Genomic DNA, 16,426 nt, shown 5'->3' on the forward strand with positions numbered 1-16,426 from the left:
TTTGTGCATGACTAATGGACCAGCAGGCACAGCGTGACGCTGATACTTTAAATAACCAGCCACAGGATGGGGCGCAGAGAAACTCCAGCACTGCATGCAAAGCTCAATTGTTAGTGCTTAGAGCCTCACAAGTACCCTACCAGTAGCCAGCACTGCACCCACCTCACAGACAGCTGGGCCAGCGCTAACTCCTTGAGCGCTCACTGCTGCAGCTGAAGAGAGCTCACACCTTGCTGTTCTGAGATGCTAACTGCCCAGATGTGATTTACTCAGCCACGGATGTACAAATTAATGACAGTGTGAAATAAGATGTCAGTGCTGCCGGTTCTTGCTTGCCATTCAGGCTGCAGGAGCACACAGACACAGCATTAAGCATTCAATGTTTGCATCCAGGCTCTTTTGTTATATCCCAGCCACTGCACACAGCTCCTGCTGGAGGCACAAACACATTTGTTTGTAGTCAGGCCGAACCATCAGAGGCATCACTTTCCTCTACCTGCTCTTTTACATGCAGCTTTGTTTTATGTCTGAGACAAACCGCACGTGGCACACCTCCAGTTCAGATCAATGCTCAAACTAGAAAACGTCTCCAAAATAATGAGCTGGAAACGCACAGACATCCTAGAGAAGAGCAACGTACAAACAGCTCCCAACTATCTGAGCACGAAAGTGGGAGACAGACAGGAAAGCAGAGAACCCAGCACTACAATTAGAGGCACTGCTCAGCACAGTGCTGTGCAGAGCTCTGCAGGGCTGTGCTTCGCTTGTGCTCCTTCCAAGCAGACCTGAAGAGCAAACCCTCTTGGTAAGCCCCAGGGCAGGCAGATCCTCTGTCAGTGCTGACAGCTGGAGGCATTCTTCCCTGGACAGCCAGGTCAGTGCTGCCTGCGGAGACCCAGCACAGCCCCAGGGAGGGCTAGGCAGCCCCCCTGCCTGCAGGGACAAACTGCAGAACAACCAGAGGGCTCATCAGCAAATTGGTGGTGATAGGGCCGATAGGGCCGTGAGCTGCTATCTGCCCTAACAAGACACTATTTGTACCATATTTTCTATCTGCAGTCACACTTTAAAAGGTTGTTCTGTCTCTGCAGCCCTTTCGGAAATGGCTTCGCACATCGAACTATCGCCAGGATACCGACAGAAAGCAGCGGGGGGTGAGCAGCTTCCCGAGCACTGCAATTACAGCTGGAACTGAGCAGGGATGGGGCAGCGCCTGACCCCTCCTTATTCACACCTCCAGGCCTGCACCTAGCAGCAATCCCAGCTGTTATGCACCACGCCAGACGTGCCGGTGTGATGGTGACAATTGTGATCCTATGGAACTGCTCCTGCCTCCAGAAACTCAAATGGAGCAAACGCTTAAAAACCAACCCCTGTCCTTCGGTGCACCCTGCAAGCATGCGAGCAGCACCTGCTCCTGCTGAAGGCCGCACTTGGCTCCCCCAAAGCATCAGCCACGTCTGGAAGCAGTGCATTGATTTGCGAACACACAAACAACAAAAAAAAAGGCACAACATTCCATGTACTCAAGTGCAGCTTTCCTAAGTCCTGCACTTTCCAGCCTGGCTGTACTGTTTTTGTGAGCAATCAATATTTATTGCCTAATCACACTCTCTGTCCTGCAGGTTGGCGGTGCCACGCGCACCGAGCGCGACATGGAGGCCACACAAAGCTCCACTTGTAGGAGCTGCAATCAGGGAGCCGGCGCTTGTCACAGCCCCACAAAAGGATTTCCTCTCGAGCGGCTCATCTTTAATCATTATAAAAGCACAGAAGTTTAATCCATTTTTGATGTAAGCGCTAATAGCTTTGTGTCCTTGAAGTTCAAAGTGGTCTTCGTGCATGTCGCTAATTAGCCGAGCAAGCAGCCATTCAGCTCCCTCTCATGTTTCTAATTAGATCCTTAACAACAAACAAATGTCAACCTTACAAAGGCTGTGCTACGTTTCCCTCCATTAGTTAAACGCTTCAGGAGGGAGGTGGTTTCCATTTTTCTGCAATCCCCCAACCACCACACGGGCATTTTGGGCTGTGCTGCTGCCCCTCACAGGTGGTGTTTCCGTACAGCACTGCAGGTGCTGAGCAATGGGGGCTACAGCCGCGTCCCCCCACCTACATGGAGGCCAGCAAGTAAATGTGAGAGGTAATGGCTGTCCTGTCTGCCACCTTCAGCAAATGAGAGTCATAGAAGCAGTAAGGCTGGAGAAGATCATCCAGTCCAACCACCAACTCACCACTCACAGCTGTTAAGGTTTCAGAAGACCTCCAAGATCCCCAAGGCCAACCCCCCCTCCCCCTCCCATGCCCACTAGGCACATCCCCAAGTGCCACACTGCTACAGCTCTGGAACACCTCCAAGGATAGGGACCCACCTGCTCACTGTGCAGCCGCGTCAGTGCCCGACCAGCAGCCTTCCCTGTCCATTCAGCTGGTGTTACAGCCCATTTGAAATCTGCTGTGTTCCAGTGCTAGCATGCTTCACACAAAGCGCTTGGGACCATCTCCTCTTGCTCTCTTTTGGTGCTGGGCACAGCCGGCTGCCATTCCAGCAGCAGTGCCTGCACTGCCCTGTGCACACACGAGGCTGCAGCTCTCAGCACCGAGCGCCCGGCAGGCTGGGCTGTGTGACCCTGTGCAGAGCAGGCCTCCCCCAGTCATTTTTCTATATAAGATGAACAAGAGCCAAACTAAGCAGAGCAGCCGCTTTCACCTCTCGCCGGGTAACGTGAAATCTGTTGCTACTTTTACCATGGGCAACCACATCTGCATTAATTGTTTACCACGGCCTGGACAGGTCTTTTATTAATATTAATGAGTAACAGGGAACAAAAGGCCCCTTTATTTTTAGCCCACTCTAATTGCGTAGTAATTACTCATCTACAAAACAAATGAGCCGAACTCCATTGCCATAGCAACAGAAACTCTGGCCTCCCACTGTAACGCATTAACTGGCTATCACTCCTGTTAATTTTAAATCGAAGCCTTCTGTACAATAACAGACAATACAGGAGGAAAATCACAACAACGTGGGGCTGTACGGCACCGCCGATGTGCGGGGACAGCATCCACAGCCCGGGGCACCCACCTCCCCGCGGGCACCTGGAGGTCCCCCTGCACACAGCGCCGGGCTCTGACCGCCAGGAGACGCCTCTGAACAGCCCCAGCTGTCTGAACGAGTCTGTTTTAAGGAGCTCAGCTTTATGTACCCGAAGACCAACTCTGCATTCTCCTGCAATTCCCAATCCACCGTGCTCCTCGTGCTAATCCTGAGCCAGACACACGCTACCACTCGCTGCAAGGAAAAACGGCGCTGCTGCTTTTTCACTTTTCTTTCTTCAAAAGCAGGAAAACAACAACCCAACAACACAGTAATTACATATTTACTTCTAAAGCACTTAGGGTGAGAATCAGCACGCAAATACAGCAGCGGGTCTGTAAAATGTGCGCTATGTCACACTCAGAGTTGTGCCACTAAGGGGGCACAGCCCGCTGTGCCCAGAGAAGACCCGATGCACCCGGAGCTGACGGTGCTCGAGGCGTCTGCCCCATGGCTGCGGGGCATCGGCTCCGTGTGCCTGGAGGCAGTGGGGGCTCTGATGGGTTTGGAAATCCGAGCGATTTCCTCATTGAAAATAATTCTCCTGATTGAAAAGACTATTAAAAGTTAGCTGCTAAATTCATGAAAGATTAACTTACACCATACTTAAGTCTGCACTTCAGAGGTGGTCACTAATTGCACAGGAGACGATTTATCAAGAGCGCAAGGTTTTCTATTACGGAATTATTGATTAAGGCTGATGTATTTAAACCACAACAGACCTCAGCCAGGAGCCCTGTGCAGAGCGACCGCTGCTGTGGTCGAGGCCTGATCACAGCAGCACTAAATGGCTTTAAATCTGCCAAACTTCCTACACGGCCCTGGAGGGAGCTCAGCCGATGAGCGGGGCTCATGTGTAGCCCGAGGAGAGAACCCCTTTGGGGCTGGAACCAGCCTGGATCAGCACAGGACCTCCCAGCTGACACAAAACATAGATGCACAGAGTCACAGAATCATTAAGGTTGTAGAACACCTCCAAGATCACTAAGTCTGACCCCCATCCATCCCACTGTGCACAATGACCACGTCTGTCAGCTCCACATCCCCACGGATCTGGGTCATCCGGAGGGGCGGTGACCCCCCCCACTCCCTGTGCCAGCACCTGACCACCATTTTGGAGAAGAAATTGTTCCTCACACCCCAACCTGACCCTTCCCGGCACAACGTGAGGCCATCACCTCTCATTCTACCCATTACCTGGAGCAGGGGCTGACCCCCAGCTCCCTACAACCTCCTTTCAGACACTGGCCTTTGTGTTCCCCCACTACGAGTGCATGAAGTGAGGTTCTCCATCCCACCCCTCCCTGCTGACCGCCTGCACCGCCCGCCCCTGCTAGGAAGATAAGCAGAAGATAACATCTGATGCAGCCATTAATTTTTTGAAGCTCCAGCCGTGCAGAGCTCCGGTTGCCAGCCTCTGTCACATAATTACGGGCTGTTCCAGGGGAGTGAGAAATTTCAGCCTGCTTGCTGCTCCCAAGTGGTCCACTTGTCAGGTTCTGGCTTTTGAGATTACATAGCTTGGATTAAATTTTATGTACTTTTATATAGCAAAATAAAAGGAGGGGAGCGGTTCCATCTGAGTGGCCGTGCCGCAGGGAGCCCTCTCCGCAGGCCGCATAAATCCCTCATTGCCACATCTCTGCAGCGCATCCCTGCTCAGCTCCGTGCCGGTGTCACTCCCCCTGCACAGCCCAGCCGTGCTCTCGCTCTTTATGGCTGCAATTTGCCAACACTATGGGCGCCTAATGGCGAGATTACATTTTTAGAGCACCTTCCTTAAGTGTAAGACAAGGATTCCTAAGCCCCATGCAATTTGTCGCTCTGCTAACTTTCAGATACACTCCTCACTACATCATACGCCTCGTGCATTAAACAGTGGGTCCCCCGTCTCCTTGGCAGATCGAGATCAAAAGGGGACATAATTCTCCCTCTTGATACACGAGTACCTCGGCTCCTCGGCAGCAATCAGGGAAGCGATACGGGCGGCTCCGACTGCCCCACACAGGCTGCCACTGGGCCAGCTCCATCCAAGCTGTGGTTAGGCTGATTTACTTTATGCTCTGTTAGAGGTAAGGAGCAGATGCAAATTCTTAACTGCACTTTGAAAGCCCACTTGGAAAACCTTATTCCCCCTGGCAGCACTGCTGAACCCAGAGCCCCCTTTGGAGCAGCACCGTGGTGCTCAGCACAGCGCCTTTGCAGGAGGAGAAGGAGGAGGAGGAGGAAGCAGGGAGCGCACGCTCACACCTTGCATATCCCGGCTGCTCCCAGCAGGGTGACAACCAACCAACGAAACAGAGAAACAAAGCCTCCACTGGGATCTCACCTGCTGCCTGCTAAACCTATGGACTACAGCTCCGTTTGGGAAGGACTTCCTGAAGCCCAGCACACACACCTGGGCACCAGAAGCACCGCCGCTCGATGGCAAAGATGATGAACTCATCTCGAGCTCCTAATGCCAATATTCATGGAACGTTACATCTTCATTTACAAATGCTCCCTTAAGCTTGGTGACATGGCAATGAATACAAACCACTGCTAGCTCAGAGTCTCTGTTGCATAACAAGATTTAAGGTTTATGACCTAAAAACAATTGCTTTATGTCTTGGGACAGTCTGCGGGAAGCTGCTTCGCACACATGGTATTATTTAGACACCCAAATGGAGTGATTTGCATTCAGCACATCTGGTCTACAACTGCTAACGAATGATTCTATGGGCTAATATGGACGAGTAACAGGCTGATGGAGAAACCATGATTGTAAAATGATTTTTAAAATATCTTTTTAATATAAAATAAAAATTAGAGAACATTGTTATGCTCAGCATTTAAATTCCTAGGGGGTTTAATTTGAAAAAATATGGCAAATTTACTATCAACGTAACAGCATGTGCGGGTTCTTGTACAGAAGGGTGTAGGTTGCCTACAGCTGTGTTCAATTTAAACTCGCAGATAATGGGATTTAACAAATGCGGTACTATGGATCCAAGCCTTTAGCAGCTCTCTGCTTTATTAATAGCCCTACGCTCTCAGTCAGACCAAGGCTATGCTTTTAACTGCCGCGCTATTTCACATTGATGGCACCTATAATATCAACTCAACAATGCATGTTCTACAACTACATCTACTGCTACCAGTACGACTACTACAGTGCATGCATTTAGTTCAGTCCCACAGATACATACACTCTAAGAACAGGCAAGGGGAGATGTGAAATGTTTTACGGGACGACAGGTGTTTTGTTTTTTAAGTAAGGGAAATTAATAAAAACATCAAAAGAAAGAAAGTGTACAAAAAAATAGAGACATTTCTCAAGAGTTGATATGAGTCGTTTCTTGAACCGTTTCGTCTGAACAAGCAAAAAACATGCAACCAGCTGCTACTAACAAGAAGCTGGACACTGAGAGAGGATTAATAGGTGTGGACAAACCTTCCCGCTGAGAGCGCTCAGAAGAGTGTTTGAGAGGAGGTGTGCACGTCCGAGTGTAAGAGAGGCCGGAAAGTATGCCTCAGAGACACCCTCTCTCACAGCAGCCCCAACCAAGCAAGAGAGAAAACAACAAAACATAACTGCTCACACTCACCATCAAGGTCAGTAGCTTGCGTTACTAGATTCGTTATACTGGCAAGTATAAAGTACAGTAAGGGGTTGTTGGGGCGCGGGGCTCAAAGCCGGGGCAGCGCCCGAGGAGCAGCCGTGCTGGGAGCCGTCCTGCTGCCGGCGGAGCGCCACGGCTCATCTGGGCACTGGCTGCCGAGCAGCGGGTCAGGCTGAGCCTGTGGCCTTAGTTAGTGCTCTGGTTTCCGGACAGCAGGGAGGAAGGGCTGGTGGCAACGGGCTGGAAACTGGGAAAATCTCAGACTTGTCAATGAACCAAAAGGGAAGGCACTGAAACCCTCTCCTGCCAATTTTTCGCTGGCTCGCTTTCCTTCCAAATTAATCCCCCCCCATGTCAAATGTAAGATAAAAATGTCCCCCCAATGGTTTTACTTTAAAAAATGTGTTTACGAGACAAAAATGTTTTACACGCGAAAAATGTCAGGTGGAGTTAAAGGAAACATGACATTGATAGTGAAGTTGTCTAGGAGGAGTTTGCAGCACTCAGACTTTCACGTTTGCTCATTTTCTATGGCTCAGGTCCCAATTCAGGTCCCAGTAAAAACAAAAATAAAAAAGGGATGAGGTTGTCAAAAGCAGCCGAGGGATCCAACCATGGGAACGGCCCAACCATGGGAACGGAGACAGAGAGCCCTCAGCCATCACCTCCTTGTGGGGATGCAGCCAGGTCAAGAATGGGGTTTAGGGCTGACATTGAGCATGTGCAGAGGAACATCCCTTTATGCTGAGTGCAGGACACAGCTGCTGTGACAGAAAAGAGAACCTGTCTGACTTAGCAAGGCAAACTGGTGGCTGCATCCTCACTAAAGAAAAAGAGGGGGAGAGGGAAGTGAACAGTGGAGAGCTCCTGCACAGGTAACTGCCCTGCCGCCCAACATCGCACTGGGTGCCGCCGAGGACAAAGGGTCGCCAGCCAGGAGCAGTGAGGTCAGCAGTGTCTGCACAGCAGAGCTAAGGGGGATTGGAAATGAGAAGGCTGCAGTCTCCTCGGGAGACCACGAGGCTGAGCCAGGGCGTGCTGCCGGGGTTGCTGTGGAGGGGCAGCAGCCATGGGGCAGGGCAGCAGCAACGGCACCGCGCGCTGGGCTTTGGGCTGGGACATGTGTGAAGGAGGGCTGTGCAAATTTACAAAGGGAAAAAGAAAAATCCAACAGAAAAGAAAATCCCCAACCATTTTTCTTGTAATGAATTGGGCTTATACACTGTATCACAAGATTGATGGCACTCTACTGCTCCTGGATACAATTCACTACCATGGCTGGATGGAAGTGAGGATGTCCCTTCCGAAAGCTGTCTGTGCATGGAGATGACTGCGTGACACACGCTGTGCCCAGAGCAGGGCTGGCTGTGCCCCACGGCTGTGACAGACCCACCTCCCTCCTGCAGGTCTCAGGGCTGGGGGAGCTCTTGCGATTCGGTTTTGGGGTTTTGCCATTTTTGTGCACTCGGGCAATTTTGAGGCTTGAAAGACATTTCCAAACACCATACTGCTCTTTAAACTTGCCAGAAAGGGTGTTGTTAATTTTGGGTTAGATTTAGTTTTGTATTGCAAGTTCAAATAAAAAACGAAAAAACAAAACAAAACAGAAGACCCAACAGAAGAAAAACCAAAAAACACTCAAATTAAAGACAAATGATTTTCAGGCACAGAATTGATCAATGCTCAGTTCAGTTGTAATGGGCACCAAAAGCACTCCGATTAAAAAAATAGTAATTATCAGGGAAGCAACGTTAATCCAGCCAAACCCTCTGTGCCTTGCTAAGGGGCAACTCACCAGGTCTGTTTGTACGTAAAACAAAACCTGAAGGGCAAAACATGAGGAAAAGGCAGAAACAATGAAGTCTGTTTTCCTGAAATCATATGCAAAATCATTCCCTTTTTTTCCCTTTTATTTTTTAGCTTTTGTTTCCCTCGGTTACGGGGCAGTGGGAGGAGCAGGGAGATTGGGATCCCCACAACCAGTCTGGCAAGTCACCCCTTAGGCGCTCTCTACATGCCACAAAATGGAACTGGTACAGATAATCCTTTGTAGCCTGCAAGCAGTGCCAGTTTGCATGGAACGGAGTTCTCCTGGTGTCTTGCTTTGGCCTCCATGGCATCAGGCTCACACATCAGGGCCCGTGCCCTCCTCCTGACCCGGTACGTAGTGGTTTGGTCGGTTCTTTCCTGGAAGAGCCCGGTTCACCCACCGGCACCCCAGGAAAGTCACCGAGAAACCCCCACGTCAGGACTGCGTCATGGGTGAGCTGGGAGCGGCCTGCAACGCCGCGGCCTCCGCCCGGCACAGCGCCAAGCGGCCGACCCATGGAGCGGGCCCTGCGCCGGGGAGGCCGTGCCCAGCGCTGCCCCCAGCCCGGCCCTGCGGCCTCGTGCACCCCATGGCCCCCGTGGGATGGGGACAGGCCGGGGGCCGGGCTGCCCAACCAGCAGCTCGCTCATGAGTGCACTGAACGCTCCATGACCTCAGCAAAGCGCTAATTTGCACGTTTATCTGAATTTAAAGCCCAAAGTAATAACGGTAATTGGCAATGATTGATTTATTTCCCTTAAGGGGAAAAAAACAGAAGTGTTCGGAAGGACAGGAAGAAAAGCTTTGGCGTTTCCATGAGAAGCGGCCGGAGTGCTGCAGGGAATGGCATGTGGCCATCGGTGTGGGACCGACCCACGGCGCCGCGGCAGCAGAGCCCGCACTGTCACACAGCCCCGGCACCCACCTTCATGGGAAACGAAAACTTTCTTTCACAAAACCACTTTTTTTTTTTCCTTTTCTTTTGTTGTGTCCTTTATAATCTCGAATTTAAACCAAAGAAACCAACGTAACAAAGGAATAAATAAAGAAGCAAATCAGAATATCTACCCTGGCTTTGGCAGTTCTGACGCCAATCTCCTGCAAGGTGCTCCAGGCCCGTGGCCTCTGCTTGTAGTTTGGGGTTGGGGTTTACTTATTTTTTTATTTGTCTTTTTGATCGATTGGTTTCAGATCCCCAGGATAAGCGTGAGGAAAATCAGAGAAATGATGGAGAGCTGCAGCCACACAGAATACCGACAGAGCTTTTACCTGACCCTGCACTCTGAGGGTTTGCTCTTCCACGGGCCCCCCTACCTGATCCTCTTGCTGCCGCCACGGCTGCCGCTGCTACTGGTCCGTAGGCTGCTGCCGGAAAACCTGGCCGTGGAGAAAAGGAGAAGGGTGAAGAAAGAAGCCGGCGGCACCGCGCGTCTCTGCGGGGCTCTCCCAGGGCAGTGCTGGCACACGGGTCCTGGGCACGGCGCTGCGGGAGGTGAGGTGCCGGGGCTGACCTCGCAGGGCCGCCTGCAGCCCACAGCCGACGTCCCCTCCAGCAGGCAGGGTCGGCCCGTGCACACAGCGACGGCCGCATTTCGGTCCCTGCTTATTTGCAAGTGATAATAACGTGCCGATCTACAGACAGAGCAGTAATGGAAAACGGGGGAAGGGTCTCGTGTCAAGATCACAGATTTGCTGGGATCAAGCAGAAAAAAAACTCAACTGGAATGTAATTTAAAAAAGAAAGAAAGAAAAAAGCTTTTGAAAGCAAAACAGCCGCAGATCAAGGAGCTCGAAGACACACACCCTGCTACAGGGGGGCTGCAGATGAATGAACCGCTGCCAGCAAGATTTCAGATTCGGTTTCTTTACTTACTTAATATTAAAAGATCTGCCAGAGGCTTTGACTTTCAATACGTATTTTAAGAGGGCAATGGCAAGGTCCAGGCAACCAACAGGAACCCCCAGTACCCTGAGCCGCCACGTCAGCAAAGCACTCGCAGCGCTCCTGGTCCCTGGGAGCTCCTGCTGTCAGCCAGGACAGCCGCTGGGGCAGCCTCTGCCTCAGCACTGCCCTCAGCAGCTCTGGGACTTGGGACCACAGCTGCTTTGCGGTGCTGAAGAACCACAGTAAAACAACTGAGACAACAGAGAAGAGAACAGCAAGCTGAGAGACGGAGAGAGCGAGAGCCAGAGAAACCTGCCGACTATGAGCCTGCTACTACTACCACCCTAGCTATGGGGAGTCTACCAAGGGCACGAGCAGAGAGCAGCTAGGCTAGGGTCACTTAAGGCTACTTAAAACATTGATTAAAAAACAGACATACTTGCATTTAAATATGGTAATAGGGCTGTTGGGGGAAAAGAGAAAGTCTAGGTAAATGTATATGCAGAGGTACCCCAGGCAGCTGCTCCCTGCGCACAGAGCCCACGTACAGCACAGCAAACCCTGCTACTTAACACTTATGGGATCCGTTCATTACGTTGATGTATGATCTCTGAGGAGCAGGATACAGGGGGAGGCACGTTCACATCAGGGGATGCTATAACCAAACACCAGAGTGCTAAATTCATTCCTGCCGGGGAACCCCGCTCAGCTCCCCCCAGCACATGGCAGAGGAGTCACAGTAGCCTGGAGCAAGAAGACTTCGGTGTTAGAGAGTCAAACCAGCATTAGCCAAAAGGGAACACACCTGTAGGACGAGTGCATTGCTCTGGGGCTGTTTTTGTGCAGAGCCATGCTCAGGCTGAATGCTGAGCTGGGAGCGCGTGGGACAGAGCAGTGCTCACAGCCTCCCCCCCCTCCACCCCCCGCCACAGAGCACGTCCTGCTACCTCATCCTAGCAGCCCACCACACCCCCCTGCCATGCTCAGGACCAGCTTCCCACCAGCAAACCCGTCACTTGGGGGCTCTAAACCATCCGTAGGGAATCAGAGGAGCTGTGGATTTCCCAGGGAATCAAATGCCTCTGCCAAAACCAATCTAATACCCTTCAAATCACCACGCATCTCCCGAAAGCAGCATAAAGAACAGGGCTGTGAAGTTTGTTTCTCTTGTTCAGCTGCCAGGGACTCTCAGCATCTATCTGAAATGCAGGACAAAAAGTTTTGCCATGCAAAAGGAGAATGAAATAACAAGGGTGGAGAAGGCTCTCCACAGAAAGAGCCTGAACAAAGCATCTATTATTGCGATCCAGAGCTCAATGCGGACAGATGTGTGAAAAATTAATCCCTCCTCCCTGAAAGAAAGCTGTTCTGACTGTGAGATGAAAGCCTCGGCACCAGAGGCACACCACAGCTCCATGCAACGGGGCTGCTCACGCCGGCCGGGACGGCTGTGTGGGGCTGCACAGGTGGGAGATGGGAGCAGAGACTCATCATCCGTATCGGCAAAAACCCGCTTACCAACACACACAGACGGGCTCCATCACTGGAGGATCCCTAAATCAATCCAACATGTTGAAAGTAATCAGTCCCACACGCTGAAATTACGTTTGCCAGGCGCTGCATTAATCAGCTCCTTCAGCTGAAAACAAATTTCCCACTCATCACACTGCTGAGCACATTAATGCTGCGTGCTGTCTAAGAACGGAGCCAACCCACTTCTTGTTCTTACGGAGCTCTTTGTCCCCCCGTCTCTCGGCAGTGACACCATCTCCATTTCATAGACGGTATAAAACGAAGCACAAGGAGCAAAGCCACTCGGGGAAAGGTATTTGGGAGAGGGAACCACTGTGCTGGTTTCTGTGCCCCAAAGGACCCCCGCTGTCGCAGAGCCTCCCCCAGGTCCCACCAGCACCTCGGGGTGAGGATGTCCTCCCGTTCCCAGCAGCCGCAGCCCCTTCCCCTGGGCCTGAGTTTGGCCCATCTCGAGTACCCATGCACCTCCCCACACGCTGCTCCCCGGCAGCTCTGAAGCTCCACGGGAAATGGAAAGGGGTGGAAGGAGAGATCTTCTCATTATCACGTTTGTGTGAGGGGCTCCAGGTCTTGCAGAAAAGATCCCTGCCCTCCTTCATGAGTCCTCTGCATATAATTGCCTACAGAAAACAAGATAGCAAAGCTGTTCAAAAGGCCCAAAGTGCCCACTTCAGGCACTGCAATTAGAAGGTATTTTACAATAAATGTTTTCCATGGGCTTGCACACTGACCAGGAAAGCCCTGAGGATTCACAGCAATTTCATGCTCTCTTATTGCTCAGAATGAGCCAAAGCCAGTGTTTGGAGTTCAATTTTTCACAGATACATTTTTCCACTTCCCGCACCAGCGGTTTCCCTATAAATACCGAAGCAGCCCCACACGATGGGGCACACACACGTCTGTTTCCAGAAGCTCTACCCCACAGTCACAGCTCAAGGCAGTGGCCATCTCCACATCAGTGCTTTCTCCAGCACAGACACAAGACAGGGAGCAGCAGGCTGGCAGCGGGACAGGAGCTCAGTGGGCAGCACGTGGCTGATGGGGCAACCAGCGACTGCTTTGGGCCACGTCCCAATTGGCCCTGAAGGAGACGTGATGCTGCACTGTAGGAACACCCAGACAAGAGCAACCACATCCCTGAAAAGTCACCAAGATCAAGATATCCCTTTTTCTATCAATAAATGCTATGCAAACCATTTCCTCTGCTTCCTACTGGCTAAAGCACGTGGGTACACGAGGCTGCACGGCAAGAGTTTAGCAATAAGCGCGTGAGGCCTCAGCACCGGACTTCAGAAAAACCACCAGAATTAGTACAGAATCACAGAACGGTTGGAGTTGGAAGGGACCTCTGAAGGCCATCGGGTCCCACTGCCCAGCAACGCACGGGGACACCCACAGCTCCACCAGGGCCCCCATCCCCTCACCCTGGCTGTCTGCAGGGACGGGGCAGCCACACCTCTCTGGGCAGGCTGTGCCCCCCCTGCTGTAAAGAACTTCTTCCTTACATCCAAGCGGAATCTCCCCTCCTGTAGTACGGCCCCTTGGCCTGTCACAACAGACCCCGTGATGTGTGCTGGGAGCTCCACTGACCTCCCAGGGAAAGAAGCACCACGTCGCCAAAGCAGAAATGTCTGCAGATGGGGCAGGAGAGGGGGAAACGGTGCCCTCCTTTCGCACAGCGTTACCAGCGGCTTTGATCAGCGCAGGAGAGCGGCGCGAGGCTCACAGCTGTCATTTCAGATGGGTTCTCGCCCGCATTATTCTTTCCATTAGGCAGTGTTATCCTCTTTGTCGGATCTTTAGGCTTCATTTCAAAAGTATCAGACTCACAACCATGAAGCAGAAGAGCCCGCTGCCTTTTTTGGGAGGCAGGCAGGCGTGGGTCCAATTTACCCGACACAAATGCAGCCTTCAATGGTGAGCACACATGAGGGAAAGCTCCATCCCAAGACAATCCCTTTATGCTCAAAACTTTCATCTTTCAGCCCTCCGTCTCCCCCCCTCCTTTTCTACAAGGAACAAAAATGAGAAAGGAAACGCAGCTGCCATGTCAAGCTTTAGATGAACAACCAACTGCCCACCACTGGAGGAACATACCTAGAGAAACCAAACTCCGCCTGGGCTCACTGAAAGATGACAGCACCCGACCACTCGCAGCCCGCTGTCGTGCTTTAGGAGCAATTAACTCTCCCAGATTTGACTGCAGACCCCACAAAGCTCTCCCACCGCCCGCAGCAGCGCAGCACTGGGCAGCACTCACGGGCACGCAGTCTGCTGCCCAGGCTTCCCACCAACCCCACTAACGCTTTAAGCGTCCCCAGACCTGCCCAGAGTTATCCTGACAGCCCCATTAAGTGTTTCCCTTTGTCTTTATATGCCGTGGTACATCAAGCTTATTAAAATCTATTTCAGCAGGTCAGAAAATTAGCGAACTTCAGATTCAGCACATCATGCATAATGGAAACCTCATTAGCAGCCCACTGTTATTCAAGGCACAGTCGTCTGCTGCTTGAAATGTGCGACGCGTCGCGAGGTTTGGTGGGGAAACGCTCAGCGTCAGACTCGGAACGCCCGCCGCACCGGATGTGTGCCCGCAGATGGGCGTTCTTATGAGCAAATATTTCTGCTCTGGAATTTCAACAGAACAATAAAATCCAAATATAGTTAATCCAAAATTTGGCACTCGCGCTTTATGTACAGTGAACGACCCATTCTTCAGCTGTTTACCACTCTCAGGCCACGGTTTTTTAAAATGAGAATGATGCACTTTTGCCCAGTAATTACTTTACGCATCACTGAGACAAAGCCTTGTTTGTCTCCAAATTATCGTTCTGTGTCATTTCGAGTGCAATAACCCTTCCGCAGTTATTTCACCGTGCAGAAAACAGGGAAAGTTCTCAAAGGCAAACGGCTCATTCTCGGTAAAGTAGAAAAACAAAACACAAAAAAAGAAAACCCCCCACACCGAAGCAAGGGCCGCTAGCTGCCTTGGCCTATTTACTCTCCTTAAGGCATCCACTCTGCTCCTCATCTGTGCCCTACAAACACTGCACCTCCCACCACCCAATGCTCCAACTCGGTACATAATCCTCCCTAATTTCCTACCTGATAAAACACAGGGAATTATGAGCTTCAGGTGAAAGCAGCTGATGTGCATGAAAGAGAATCTCGACTAAATCGCTTCCTAAAAGCAAGTAATTCTCTTTAGTACTAAGCTGATTGCCCCACTGAAAGCATTTCTCATTTCAAAGCCCGGAGCCAAACGCTTACCATCGACGTCTAATAAACAAGGCCTGTGGAAGAGGAGCACTGGCAGCAGGGGGCAATGCCTGCGGGCTCCCCGTGCCCCGGCCCAGCAGCACTGAATCATCACCTGCTGCTACTGCATAGGGCAGGGTGGAGGGAAGAGCATCATGGTATGTATTTAAAGTTCAGCAAAGCGGCACCGATTTGCTTAAAGCCTCGTTTGAGTGCTTAGATGGAATGGAAAATGAGCTATTTTGTTTAAACAGCTTGCTTAAATTTTTATGAATGATCTAAACTATCTGGGTAAGTTTTATTAAAAGACGGAGCCCAGGCTATGAACAAACGTGTAAGAAGAACCCAGGCCTGGAAGCTGGAGCTGGAAGAAGCAGCGCAGAAGGGAGGCAGCTCCATCAGAGAGATGATTAAGCAGAGGATGAGGCCGGCAGAGGGCTGACAGCTCTGCACCCTGTGTGGGGTCCCAGGAGCAAAAGCCGCTCCTGACGTCGCACCACAGCCACGTGGCCAACACAGCCCTGCAGCTCTGGGCTGGGGGAACTGCTGCCGTGCTGCTCAGGACCCACGTCACAAAAACGGGCTGAGCAGAGGACGGTGAGGCTCAGCCTGAAGCCCTCAGAGCAGCGCTGCAGTGCTGACGGTGCACCGCTTCGGGAGGAGGAGCAGCAGGAGGCGACTGAAGGCTTCAGTACAAGCGTGGAACCCCATCACTGAAAGCCACTACAAAACATTCACATTGAAATGTTTTCCTGCTTTATGGAGAATCATCTCTATGAATTCTTTTCCAGCCCCTCGCTCTATTTGTAACAGCCTTATGGCTGAGGATCAGTCCTTTGGCCTCTGCAGGTCTGCGCAGGCGAGCGGCCACACTCCGTGCAGTGGGGGCACACAGAACTCCTCACAGCAGAACAGCATTTCCAGATTGCATCATTCTCGCCATGGGGTGATATCTGCTTTGTCCCACATGTTCTGCTTGAGTTACAACTCTTAGCTGTTGTGAATAACTCCCGTTATATCCCCCGGTCGCTGCTCACCACACAGCCGCGCAGGAGCAGCAGGCTGGGATGTTTGCTCCCTCCTGTCCTCCTCGTCCCCTTAGGACCACTCATTCCCAGGGCAGTGGCTGTGGACATTTACAGCTCAGCTCTTGCACAGATCAGTGAGCAGCTGGGAATGGGCAGAGGCTCCCAAGGTCAGCAGTCAGGCTGCTCCTCCTGCTCAGTCACTGAGTACGGAAA

General features: G+C 51.6%; 1 protein-coding gene across 13 annotated transcripts in view; it reads right to left on the reverse strand.

Moving 5' to 3' along the window:
* Positions 1-16,426, reverse strand: part of MSI2 (musashi RNA binding protein 2) — a 188,021-nt gene that overhangs the window by 14,373 nt on the left and 157,222 nt on the right. For 5 of the 13 annotated variants that reach the window (XM_040650540.2, XM_040650541.2, XM_015296166.4 and 2 more), the window contains 2 exons: positions 10,834-10,857; positions 9,779-9,886 (listed from right to left, as the gene is read on the reverse strand). In XM_040650540.2, the coding sequence (XP_040506474.1) occupies positions 9,779-9,886; positions 10,834-10,857 (132 nt within the window). Of the gene's footprint in view, positions 1-8,494; positions 8,522-9,778; positions 9,887-10,833; positions 10,858-16,426 lie in introns of all 13 variants that reach the window. The other 8 variants (XM_046902748.1, XM_015296179.4, XM_025142044.3 and 5 more) reach the window with 3 other exon arrangements.

Source organism: Gallus gallus, chromosome 19 (assembly GCF_016699485.2).
Source record: "Gallus gallus isolate bGalGal1 chromosome 19, bGalGal1.mat.broiler.GRCg7b, whole genome shotgun sequence".
In the NCBI taxonomy this organism is placed as follows: Eukaryota; Metazoa; Chordata; class Aves; order Galliformes; family Phasianidae; genus Gallus; species Gallus gallus.